General features: G+C 45.0%; 1 protein-coding gene across 2 annotated transcripts in view; it reads right to left on the minus strand.

Moving 5' to 3' along the window:
* Positions 1 to 2819: 2819 nt before the first annotated feature.
* Positions 2820 to 13553, minus strand: part of LOC108024111 (diencephalon/mesencephalon homeobox protein 1) — a 34848-nt gene continuing 24114 nt past the window's right edge. The window contains exons 4-6 of one of the 2 annotated variants that reach the window (XM_050889142.1): positions 5502 to 5676; positions 3617 to 4316; positions 2820 to 3399 (exon numbers count right to left, since the gene is read on the minus strand). In XM_050889142.1, the coding sequence (XP_050745099.1) occupies positions 3138 to 3399; positions 3617 to 4316; positions 5502 to 5676 (1137 nt within the window). In that variant the 3' untranslated portion in view covers positions 2820 to 3137. Of the gene's footprint in view, positions 3400 to 3616; positions 4317 to 5486; positions 5677 to 13553 lie in introns of both variants that reach the window. The other variant, XM_050889141.1, reaches the window with a different exon arrangement.

A 13553-nucleotide genomic window follows, 5' to 3' on the forward strand; every position in this document is an offset into this window, starting at 1 on the left:
GCGACCAAATGAAGAGCGAAGTATATTCAAAATAAGCCCCTCTAAAAAATAAAATTTACGAATGGAGCACTGACCACAACCCGCTAGGGCAGGTTGGTGATGTGTATCAGTGCCCTCAAGGGGTGCTTTTAAGTCTCTGGAGCTCCCAGTCTTCCACGTTTTGGTCCTATTAAGTACTGGTCCTATACATTTATGACTGTCTGGTGCTAATATAGTCACACTTTTTCCGGCTGGGCTTCCCGCCCCTTTGGCTAAATGATCTTTTAATTATTTCTCTGCCGCCGGCTCTTAGCACCACCCTCATGGGCACTAATTTTTGCCCCTCCATCGACCTTCTCGGCAATGCAAGTCACGTAAAGTAAAATTAATTAGTCTTGTTTACCAGTTACTCAGCCTTCTGCCAGGATGATGCGGCGGGAAAGCGGGAAAGCGGAAAAGCGGAGCAAAGGGTCAATCCTTGAGTGATTGAATGCAATCGTGTGGACCGAGCTCATATTGAATTTGTGGAAATTTTGTGGAACCGCCCTTCCTGCCGGCGAGTGATTTATGCAGCCGGCAATTCGGAAGAGGACCCAGTTTAGAGAGAGTTCTTTTCCGTTAATAAGGCCGCATTTGAGTTGGAAAGAGTGTCATGGCAATGGCAATCTTGGCCGGCTCATAATTCTTTCCTGGCCTAATTAGCTGTCGAAATATCCGCGATAAAACATCAATGGTCGGCAAACGAAATGAGTCCTCGAGGGCCATAATAACCACAAGGACTGGGGCTAGCCTTTGCCCGAAGTATAATTTGTTACTGGGCGGGGCTAAGAGGTGGACCTTCCCTAATTAATGAAATCATTTTCAAATCAAACGCGCGTTTAATCAAAGTCAGGCCGCCGTTCCTCGTGCAATTTATCTGGCTTGGTCCTGCACTGGTGAAAATTCGTTCAAAAATAAAATAAGCATGAAAATACTCTAACTTTGCATAAGTTTCCCATTTTATTTTAAGTTTTTCCAATTAAACGTGATACCTAACCACAGCAATAAATTTCACTAATATAATAATACAAAAATATATTAAAATATATATACCAATAAAATAATATGCTCTTTGTTTACCCTAAATTTTAAAAACTTTTACCAATTGGGATTTTTTCAGAAACTGTGTATTTTGCGCTCGTTTGTTTTTTAATGAGGATCTTTTTAATTTGAGACGCTTTTCCTTAGACTGTTTTTGGGGTCTGTTTCCACCCCCACTTCAATCTCATTCAGGCCAAATGTTGCGGTAGTTAAGTGACGCGTTGAAATGCGGGCCCAGCGCCCGCTTCCTCCCCTCTGCCCCCTTTTTGGACCCCTCTTGACCAGGCCGCAGCTATGCAAACGCTTTCGGATGCTAATGCGGACAAAATAAATGGGGTTCATAGACTGTTGCTTTTCCTGCTGTTCGCTACTGGCAGTACTTTCCACGTTCAGCATCCGCATTTTATCCGTGGTTAAAGGTGGACCTAAGCCAGAAGTTGCCGCACATCCCGTCCCCTTGTCCTGCGGCTAATTTGAAAGGACAGGCAATGAGGTATTTAAGGCCATTTGCAACCGTCCATAAAAACTACTAAAACTACATAGATGCGGTTGCTAATGCATCAATGTTTTATAGTGTTCTTGAGCAACAAAACTGTATTATTAGTTTATTGTTATTATATTATAATGTATTATTTCAATGATAACAATGAAGAACGCCATGGTCGAGTATCTCGACTATCATATACCCTTTACTCAGCTCAAGTGGAGATAGGCAGAAAGGCGATATTGTAAAGCGCCACCTACCCGCTACTTCAGTATGTGTTATGTGGGCAGTAGGCAGATTTAAGCGCTTAAGCCGTTCGTGGACATTGGAGTGGGCGTGGCACAGTCAATGGGTCAGTCTCAGCGTTCATACGGACGGACGGACAAACGGACTTGGCGAGATCGACTCGGCTAGTGATCCTGATCGAGAATATATATACTTTACGGGGTCGAAAGGCTTCCTCTCACCTGTTACACATTTCGGGCAAATCTAGTATACCCTTTTGCCCTGCGAGTAACGGGTATAAAAATAAAAAAAATGTGCCAATCAGGAGACAAAAAGGATTGTCTCTCAGCTTATTGGCACTGAAGGTCTAGAAATCATATTCGGCGACCATTCAGCTTCCTACAGAGAAGATTTATCTCTCCTTTCGTTTACGGCACACTAAATTGCAATGCGTAGTGCAAAGAGTGTGTGGCGAACGGAGTATCTACGCAAGGGGAGTCGAACCGGGTCGTCCGAAGAACATCTGAGTCGCAGAGGAGCCATCCCTCGCGGGCGCCTCAGCGCGTTAAGCCACTTCCGTCCTCTGCGTTCAGTGAGGTAGACGAGCGACACTAGCTTACCGACGCGGCACTACGTTACCGATGCACTGCTTGGACAGACCCACCTCTGAGCCAGAGGGCGCTGTTCGCAAGAACACGAACGGTAGTCATGTAAAATGGAGATACTCCCCCGGAGGTCATCTACATTTGACATTCGACGCATGTTATACATTCTACAAGAAGTATACGTTCTACGTTCTACTTCCTTGATTCAATTTACATGTATAGTGTTCGGCAGTGCCCCGACATTCTACACCTAGCTTACATTGCGCACATACCTACTTTCTACATGCCCCGCATCCTCTGACACTCTACACTTGCTACATTCTCCACATCCTCTACGTTGCAAACGTCACGAGTGTTGCTGATTATCATAAACAAGATGTGAAGGTACTATAATCGCATTTAACCAGAAAATGAAAGGAATCCTCCAAATATAGACAACGGCTTGATTTGTCATACATTCCTACGTTTATTTCAACCAGCGCTGTAAAGCAATCTGACATTTTCGTGGGTGCCCAAGGTGTTACTCTTAATTTAAAAATAAAACTATCCTCGATGAATAATGTATTCAAAATATTACGGTATCGTGTTTTACACCTTCAAGCAGCCCATGCCACTACTTAAGTGTGCGATTACAGATCTTATGCTAGGAGTATGTCCTAGGGTCTAGTAAAAAAAAGGTTTTCTTATGTTTGGTGTGGTGTGTCCTGGGTTCCAAGCACTTGCGCCTCGGGAAATTGCGAAATGGGAGCTCCCCGGGGCTTCTGTTAGACCTCCTCGCAGTGCTTCAGCGATCCGTTGGCAGTCAGCTCCGCTTTTACATTCGATTGGGAAGTCGAGGGAGAGGCAGAGACGGCTTGTGGGGTGTTGTTGTTGTGCTCCTCCTTCAGCTTGAACATATCACTTGGGTCCTGGACTTGCACTTGGCCCTGCGCGAACCTGCGCACCTGCAGGAAGAGTCCTCCGTTGTTCAGCAGGCGCGCCTGGTGCTCCTGCGCCTTGGCCCTCAGACAGGCGATTGAGTTGTTCCTGGATCACACGTATTGCATGGTTAATGTGAGCACTTAAACCGGATAATACTTTTTGTTTTCCATAAAAATGTTAATCAACCAATAAGCACAACAAGCACAGACACATGTGCCCCAAAAATTAGGTGGCTAATAAAGCAACATCAATCATTCAAAGTTAAGTAAAATTAACCAACAAAGGAGAAGTAATTTTGTTTTAAACTACCGCTAAGACCCACCTGAAGGTATCCGGGTCGTGTTCCATGAGGGCGGCGGCCAGGTTGTGGGCATGCAAGCCAGGTGTTGCCGCCATGACCTGCGACTGTTGCTGCTGCTGCTGGTGCTGCTGCTGGTGCTGCTGCTGTTGCTGGTGCTGCTGTTGCTGGAGCTGCTGTTGCTGGTGTTGCTGGTGTTGCTGTTGCTGCTGGGCGGCTGCTGCTGCCGCTGCCACGGCGGTGTTCATGATCATGTGAAAGTCCTTGCTGGAGGCCGCCGCTCCGGCGCCAGCGGCATTGGCGGCGTCCAGGAGCGGATGGTAGCTGGGGGCGCAGCCACCGCCACCGCCACCGCCACCGACCCCCCCGCCCATGTAGAGCGGCACCTGTTGCTGCTGCTGCTGCTGCTGCGGCGAGGGGGAGCCCATCTCGATGTGGGGACTGCCGGAGCTGTTGGTGGTGGCCCCGGTGGGCGTGGTGGCCGCCGAGGAGGCCGCCCCTGCGTAGCCGCTCGTCGAGGTGGGCGGGGCCGTGGAGACGGAGTTGGTGCAGCTGCTGGGCGCAGGACTAACCACGTTCAGCGACTCCGTGGAGGAGCTGAGGGCGCGGGAGCGGCAGAGGTCCTCCGAGTTGGCGGACTTCGAGCCAGCCGAGTCCTCGTGGTCGCTCACCCCCGAGTCGTCCTTGAGCGCCGATTGAGCCTCGATCGACTTGCGGTGCATACCTGTCGGGGAAGTCGAATGGCTGAGTCAGTGGTTTACTTTTGAACATTCTGCTTGGGCTTGGAGGAACCTTGGGACCATCTCACAGAATACATTACACAGAACTCGAACTACTTTACAGTGATAGTTTATCCTACTTAAATGCATACAAAAAACAGAAACTTCCAACAAAGTTTGCTAAGATCATTAAGAAAACAACGAAAGAAAGGAAGCAGGACTGCTTACTACATTCTTCTCTTGCCCAGTAAAAATCAAATTTAAAGCAATCATGCTGTCAAAATAATGGATTCTGTACCAGCTTAGGGTCCCACGAATTGCCAACTAATTTGACATATCGACTTAATTAAAAACTATTCCTGTTCCGATTCCCCCATTGGGCGAGAAATCCGCTAAGACTACCATAAGCCACTTAAGTTCGAGCGAGCCTTTGGCCACGGCTACTTGGGAATTAATTATCGAGTCAGCCAGCTCGTAAAATCCGCTGAAGCACACCAAACTGCCCGGCCGACACCACCCCTTCGAGGCCGCTGACAATGGAAATAGATAAACGATAAATGCCAAATAAGACGGGAATTCGGTGGCGGGCCCTCGTCCTGCGTCCTGCGTCCTGCGTCCTGCGTCCTGCGTCCTGCGCCCTTCGCCCTCGTCGCGTGTGCATTTTGCATTTATTAAGCGATTATTAACGAATAAGGGAGCGCAGTCACCCCGAACCAGCGACACTTGTACCGGGGACTCCGCCCGATAATCCGCAAAGTCATTCCCGGGAAATGCGCGCAACATATGACGGCGAGCGGAAAAGCGTCGTTGGACATGCTCGTCAAATATGCTCACAATTTCGCCCGAGCGCTATCTGTTTATAATCCCCGAGCCACGGTCCTTTATGTGGCTTGAAATTTAATTAAACCTCCTTAAGGTTCTCGATATTGGCATGTGTTTCGTATGGTAGCTCAGCTATACAGCTGTTTAAAAAGAGTGGCTCTTCATAAAAACGTTGGTATGGATTTAAACTATTGAATGTGAATGTCAAGATCAGTTAAAATATAAGACTCAGGGCTCGGTTGAGAAGTATGGGGCCCCCTTGAAAAGCCTTTGGCAGAGGTGTCCTAGTGCGAGATGCGGGTATTGGTGCTAGAGGGGTCAGTGTGAAGATTCGATATGATTGTTGCATTTACATTTCTGCTCCATACCTAGTAGCCAGGGAGCCACCGCGTCGTTGTCCTTGGCCGACTTGAGGATGGTGTCCGGCAGGGGCAGCGAGTGCCGCACCATGGCCCCGTAGAGTCCGTACTCCGCCATTATCGTACTGCCACCCCAGACCTTCTCGGTCTTGCGCCACTTGGCCCGGCGGTTTTGGAACCAGACCTGGAAATAAACGCTCAATTATTGTCGTTATGGGGTAAAGTCATCTCCTTAGGATAGTTGTCGTATTCATTTGCTGGGGAGGTCTATTTCGTACTGACTATACCATGCCGTTTTCCTCCGGTGTTTCAGCGCAAGTTATTTGAATATCACTCCCATTTTCTCTTTCGCTCAGAGTGCTCGGCCATATGGACATCGACCTCATCAGTGGCCAATGGCTATCAAGTCTAATCCTCGGAAAATGCAATGCAAATTGCAAATTATTAAACAAAAACTCATTCAAATTGAAAAAATGTAAATGGAATGTTTTTTAAATGCTAATTCTTGAACCGTAAACCTTTCAGCTGCCCCAAACGCACAGACATGTAGCCCACTTGTAGTTTGAGTTCCAAGGCAGGGGTGTAGCTGAAGTGAAGATAGATGGACAAAGGGGGATCGAAGATACTATTTAAATAATTTCTTAATTCTGTAAAGCCTAATGTTAGTATACATTTATTTCCTGTGCCAATTGGTGTGTCTCCCTTCTGATCTGGTGCCCTTATAATACCAGGGAACCCTATAATCCTGTGATTTTGCAATCCCTGCTTGGCATACTGACTTGGTAGATTCCCCCGGAAACCGAGCCCCTTCAAGCGTTTAGCTACGTCGATGCCACACCATCGACAACCCACTCGCCGCTGCTTCACACATAATGGCAAATGATATACATATTCGCATATAAGTGACCAAATTAGATTATCTTCCGAAACATTAAACCGATTCTTCGCCGGCAACAACAATGATAATAATATGAAAACATTAAATGTTGTTCACAAAAGGCGGCCGGCAACAACAACTGTCACAATAAAAGGATTTGCCAACCAGACGGCCAAAGGATTCAACCACCCCCGGTGCGGAATCCGTACCCTCCGTCCTGGGGAAGAAGTCGTCATTTTTCTGGTCCATCAAATCGTTTAGTTCTGCTATTAGTCTTGCCAGCAAAAGGGGGAGGGTCAGGAGCGGGCGGAAGGGTGCGGAGGGAAGCAACTCCAGAAGGTTGCTCAGCAATGTGAAATCGACGAGGACGAGGACGAGGACGAGGACGAGGACGAGGACGAGGACGGAGTCGAAGAAAAAGAGCCCTAGCTGAAGTGGCTCTTGGAGGCAGCAGAAGGATGATTTATAATAAAAAAGCAATATATGCAAAGCAGAGAAAGCCGAGATGTGGAAAATAGGGGACGGCAGAGGGTTGGGCAGGGGCCGAGAGGCGTTAAAGTCGGCGAGGAATTCGCTTGCCAAGAGTCAGGCACCAGAGCCCAGAAGCTCAGCCAAATCCAAACGCAACCCCACGGATTGAACAAATCGCCACAAGCCGTGTGCGCGGACTAAGTGGGTAAGTGGGCGACTGGGCGTCTGGGCGACTGGGCGTGGCACTTCTCCCGAAAAAATAATTCGGGAAAAGGCCCGGAAAACGAAGATAAAGTGGTTCGGCTTGGGGTTCTGTCACAAGACTTGGTTGCCTACCAGGAGCCCCATAAATCTTGGGAACCCACTTGCCTGAGAAATTGGCAAGCCCGAACTCTGACTTCCAAAGGCGTCCGCTCCATATATATTACGTATAGTTTTATGCACTTAGTTTCGAGGCAGCCACTCAGTGCATTTCGGTGCAGCCCAGAAAACACAGCACTTATCGCGGGTTTATTGGCAGAGTGCCGCTCGTCTGGTACGGTGGCCTCCATAACATTTATAAATTATTGTGAGAGTGCAGAAATCATATATCATTTAAACAGAAATATACCTTTCATTAACCTATATTGTTGTTCCAATATTACCTTATGTGAGTTGTTATTATATGAATGATTTAGATTATAAACATATATCTTAGTATTTGTGACAGCCACAGATAGCAGCTGACCAGTGCAAGCTGCTCAGCTCTGCCTGGATTAGTTTCATTCATCTGGTGTACCATTTATCGGCCGAAAGCCCCATCCTTCCGATTAGCACTGTGCGAAGTGTGCATCGGCCTGCCATCCAGCTGGATTACTGGGGCGTGGGAGTGCAAATAAATCCCGCGTTTGAAATTACCCTCCACTATGCTCCGGAGCGCTGCCAGCGCTTGTCAAATTAATTTCCACACACCCGGATACTTGGCTCCTGGCAAGGGCCCCTCCGAATTTGGACCCTGCGACTTGGGGCTTTGGGAACTGGGACCTGGGAACTGGTGACTGGGCCCTGGGAACCGAAGCTAGGACCTGAGTCTTGGGTCTCGGGCCTCGGTCTTGGCCTTTCTGGCTGCAAAATCAAATTAATCCGGTTTGTTATTTCATCATGCAACGTCAACGTCACAGTCACCATCATCAGCTGCAACAACAGACAAAAGCCTGCTGCAGCAGCAACACCAGCAGCATTTTGCAATAATAAATGGCAAACACAGCACACACACAGGCCGGCTCGGTGTAAACAATACACACACACAGGCCCGAGAGCCTCTGCCAAAGGAGCGGAAAATTTCATTAACAAGGTACACAGGCAGCAGCAGCAGCAGCAGAAAAGCAGCAACATCCACGTCCGGAGGCCACTGGCTCGTCTGATAATTTAATCAACTCTCATTGAATTATATCATTTTGCAATTTGGAGACCCGCCAGCTCAGCTCAGCACCCTTCATCCAGACCCAGAATCGGATCCAATCGTCATTATGATACCGGAGTGGCGACCGGAAAAGCGGGGCCGGCAACTTCGGTAGGGCCTTTTGAGGGCGGAAATCAAAGAGGGAAATGCCATAAATTTCCAAAACGGAAATTCGCTGCCAGACCGAATCGTAAGGCCTACACAACTGCCTCTAGAACATGAAATTGGGTTTGCAAATACTAACACACTGATAGATGGATACACTTGAACAGTCATTAAATGTTGTGATTTCTTCAACAAGAGTTGGGTTCGAGTGCTCTTTGATTAAAATATAAAACAAGAGAACTAGAAGTAATTCTGTCTATCCATATAAAATATTGTGTCAGTTATAATTATGAAAGCTTTTAAACAAAGACCCAATTGAAAATTGGGTAAAATGCTGACCATCGCCTAATAGAAAAAAATTAAAGTAGTACTAGAGAGTTCGGTCAACATTCATAGAGGTATAAGTTTTCAAAACTGGGATATCTTAAAATATGGACATGAAAATGGCCCAAAATTTGGACTATCTAAAAAAAACTAATCTAAAATATTTTAATAAGGAACATAAGGGAATTTAACCACGATTTCAAAGAGGTATCGCACGCCTAAATGAAGATACAAGAACTTATGTTATGGAATCTAGAAGTGCAGTTTTGGGCTCCCATGCTGAGCTGCTTAGGAAATACGAATAAATCGGACATGAAAATGGTCCAAAATTTCGACCATCTTGTAAGCCAAATATTTTAAGGGAAAATATAAGAAAATTCAACCACAATTTCAAAGAGATATTCCACGTCAAAATCGAGATACAATAACTTATGTTATGGAATCTAGAAGTGCAGTTTTGGGCTCCCATGCTGAGCTGCTTAGGAAATACGAATAAATCGGACATGAAAATGGTCCAAAAATTTGGCCATCTTGTAAGCCAAATATTTTAATGGAAAATATAAGAAAATTCAACCACAATTTCAAAGAGGTATCCCACGTCTAAATCGAGATACAATAACATAAGTTATGGAATCTAGAAGTGCAGTTTTGGGCTCCCATGCTGAGCTCCTTAGGAAATACGAATAAATCGGACATGAAAATGGTCCAAAATTTCGACCATCTTGTAAGCCAAATATATTAATGGGAAATATAAGAAAATTCAACCACAATTTCAAAGAGGTATCCCACGTCTAAATCGAGATACAATAACATAAGTTATGGAATCTAGAAGTGCAGTTTTGGGCTCCCATGCTGAGCTCCTTAGGAAATACGAATAAATCGGACATGAAAATGGTCCAAAATTTCGACCATCTTGTAAGCCAAATATATTAATGGGAAATATAAGAAAATTCAACCACAATTTCAAAGAGGTATCCCACGTCTAAATCGAGATACAATAACTAAAGTTATGGAATCTAGAAGTGCAGTTTTGGGCTCCCATGCTGAGCTCCTTAGGAAATGCGAATAAATCGGACATGAAAATGGTCCAAAAATTTGGCCATCTTGTAAGCCAAATATTTTAATGGAAAATATAAGAAAATTCAACCACAATTTCAAAGAGGTATCCCACGTCAAAATCGAGATACAATAACTAAAGTTATGGAATCTAGAAGTGCAGTTTTGGGCTCCCATGCTGAGCTCCTTAGGAAATGCGAATAAATCGGACATGAAAATGGTCCAAAATTTCGACCATCTTGTAAGCCAAATATTTTAAGGGAAAATATAAGAAAATTCAACCACAATTTCAAAGAGGTATCCCACGTCTAAATCGAGATACAATAACTTAAGTTATGGAATCTAGAAGTGCAGTTTTGGGCTCCCATGCTGAGCTCCTTAGGAAATGCGAATAAATCGGACATGAAAATGGTCCAAAAATTTGGCCATCTTGTAAGCCAAATATTTTAATGGAAAATATAAGAAAATTCAACCACAATTTCAAAGAGGTATCCCACGTCAAAATCGAGATACAATAACTAAAGTTATGGAATCTAGAAGTGCAGTTTTGGGCTCCCATGCTGAGCTCCTTAGGAAATGCGAATAAATCGGACATGAAAATGGTCCAAAATTTCGACCATATTGTAAGCCAAATATTTTAAGGGAAAATATAAGAAAATTCAACCACAATTTCAAAGAGGTATCCCACGTCTAAATCGAGATACAATAACTTAAGTTATGGAATCTAGAAGTGCAGTTTTGGGCTCCCATGCTGAGCTCCTTAGGAAATACGAATAAATCGGACATGAAAATGGTCCAAAATGTTGACCATCGCTTAAGCCAAATATTTTATTGCCAGTGGTATTACGGAAAAATCGAACAAGAAAATGGCTCAAAATTTTTACCCTCCTGTATAAGATCGGTTTGAATGTAGAACTTTAGAGAATTAAACAAACTCATAGAGGTATCCCACGTCTAAATCAAGATACAATAACTAAAGTCATGGAATCTAGAAGTTCATTTGAAGGATCCGTAAAAATGGGTTAACATTTGACCCCCGCCGCAGGGAAAACTTTTGATGTAGAAAATTACAGAATCAAACCAAAATTTCTTACAATTCCAACTTCAGAATCGGGATCTAACAATAATTTAAGCAATTAAAATAAACTCTTTATCCGAAAGTTGTATTAAAATTGTTTTTAAATTTTCATTTGTCTAAAATAATTTAATTTAAAGACACTGACCCCAACTTGTAATACGGAAAAGGAGACAGTCCATTTTTAAAATGCGATTACATTTATTTTCCAGTAAATCAACTCAGAATCGATTAAATATCTGGGCAGCCGTAATCACAATTTTAATCAATCGATGCTAACGCACTTGACTGGGAAACATAAAACATCCCCCCAACAATACTCTGCTAAAATGCAAACAATCAGGACTGGAGTAGATAATGTCAACCACTCAGTGGTTTGAACCCCGAGTCCCCGTGGATCCGCGCAAGCAACCACTTTAATATAGATAACAGCTTGGACAATCTGCCGCTAAATGATTACTTGACCATTCCCATCTCAACTTCCAGTCCAATACGCTGCGAATCACGACATCAATTTGCTGATTGAAAATTTATTATTTTCCTTGCAGGGGCGTGTAAGGGTGAATAGTTTGACGGACATTTTTATGGAGCACAGCTAAAGGGGCCACGCCCCTTGTCCGGTTGAAGGAAACGCCTTTTGATGGCTGGCCAAGCGAAATTGGCCGAAGACGAAGTCACTGTGAAGCGATTCCGCAGAGATCCTGATGCCTGTTCTAAGAATATTCTACATTTCAATTTCAATATGGTAAATAAAATCCAAGCAGAGCATATTAAAAACAGAACATCCCATTCCCAAAATTGTTTGCAGTGTGTTATCCACGTCAACGCCGTGTGTTTGGGATATTTATCCGTAATTTACGAGGACCAAGGACACGCTGCTTAACCCTGTGTCGCCGGACACACACAGAGGTCACGGGCCTTCTGGTCATTTCCGGCATAATTAAAATATTGGTAACCAATCAATGGTTCTCAATGGGCGAGTATTTCGATTCCCCATCCAGGGGATTTTCGGGCAGTGCCGGGTATTACGGGTGCGGACTGTGGGTGGGTGGCGAATATCTGCTCACTGGGGCTGCAAAATTGCGCAAATTGCATATGCAACGGGTCGCAGGACTCCTCGTCCTTTTCAGGTGACATGTGCACCTGTGCATTCGATTTTGCCCTGCAATCGGGAGGGAATTTGCCATTGAGTTCGTGTGCGGCCTTTATTGGTTTACTTCATCAACTCGAACGACTGAGTGGTTGGGTGGTTCACGGGTGGTTCCGTGGGGCCTCGCTGGGTGAGGGACTACAGTCGAGCGATTGCGAGTCAGTCAGCTCGGCGAGGCGTGTGGAAATTTCATAACGGCAGTCCGCAGTTTATATGCAATATTCAATTGACATTCGTGGAATTCGGTTTTCAAACTCTGTCCAAAGGGTATGACAGTTTCGAGAAGTAGTTTGGAGGTCCCAAAAAGGCTTGTTTTTGGCAGAAAATACACTTAGGCTTTGTATGCGGTGCAGAAACCATTTTAAAAACAAGGTTTTAATATTCTTCTTAGTGCCTTGTTGTAAGGATCAACACTTAACACGTAACTGGAATATGTTTCTAGTACTGTGCTAAATGCTAAATAGTTGTACCACGTACAGCACTACATTTTAGAATTAGTAGCTTGTGAATACTTCTCGCCAACCCTGGCAAGAGCATCTTAAAACCCACTGAGTTTTGCCATAAACTTCGTCGCTTGTCTGCCTCTTTTATCTCCGCCACCTCCGCGTTTTTCCGCTGGAACTTCAATTTTCAACTTTCATACGAGATAAACGGGCGCGAACTCTTTTTGTTTCACTCAACAAAAAGGTCTGCTCGCAGAAAGAGGAGCGGCGAGCTTTTCAGCTTTCCGGATTAAGAAATGTAAATGCGAAATGATTTTTTGGTTTACTCTCTCTCCGTAAGTCGAGTATTAATTTACGCAAACGGAACTAAAGGCTTGACTTTGGCGTTATCGAGGGGGTTAAAGGCAGGAGGAAGGGGGTGGCGGAACAACTGGGGCACACAGCCCGAGGAAAACTGCACATGCGAGTCATACTCGCATTAATGACCTTTACTCGACTTTGGGCTCGCAATGCAATTGCCATTGCCGTCGAACTATTAATTACGGCCAAACGATGTTTAAATGCCCAATGATTAATGAACCGATTTTCTAATTACGTTAGAAGATCGCATGGGGCGAACAGGGGTTAAAGGGGCCGCAAAGGGGCGGTTTGTGGGTGCTGCAATGCCAAAACTTGACGTAAGCAATCGCGAGACAATTAGTGTGTGCAGTAAGTAATCGGACCAGTTTGTACGTCTATTCATGGATTCCGCCTAAGTGGTTGCTCAGACGGGGTAACCCCAGTAGAGTATTGGTTCTTTGCGACGTTAAAGGGTTCTGATTTGTACCAACTTTAATTAGGGATCGATACTCTTCTTAACCCCTTCAGGCTCTATTTTCGCAACATTTATTCCTCTTGTCTTCGCCTCATGCTACATTGTAGTGGCAGAGGTGCTTTCCCATAAAAAACCACCGACACATAAATCTCTGCCCGAGTAAATCTCGTCTAGGACTCACTAAAACGTGCTGCCCCAAGTTCGGTTTCCCAGTTGAGTAGTTATCATCGTCGTAAACATCGTCGCAAATTGGCAAGTGCGCGGGGAACGCGTGTCATCGCAGCAGGTTGTCCGTCCGCGTCTGC

The sequence above is a fragment of the Drosophila biarmipes genome, chromosome X (genome assembly GCF_025231255.1).
Source record: "Drosophila biarmipes strain raj3 chromosome X, RU_DBia_V1.1, whole genome shotgun sequence".
NCBI classification, from domain to species: Eukaryota; Metazoa; Arthropoda; class Insecta; order Diptera; family Drosophilidae; genus Drosophila; species Drosophila biarmipes.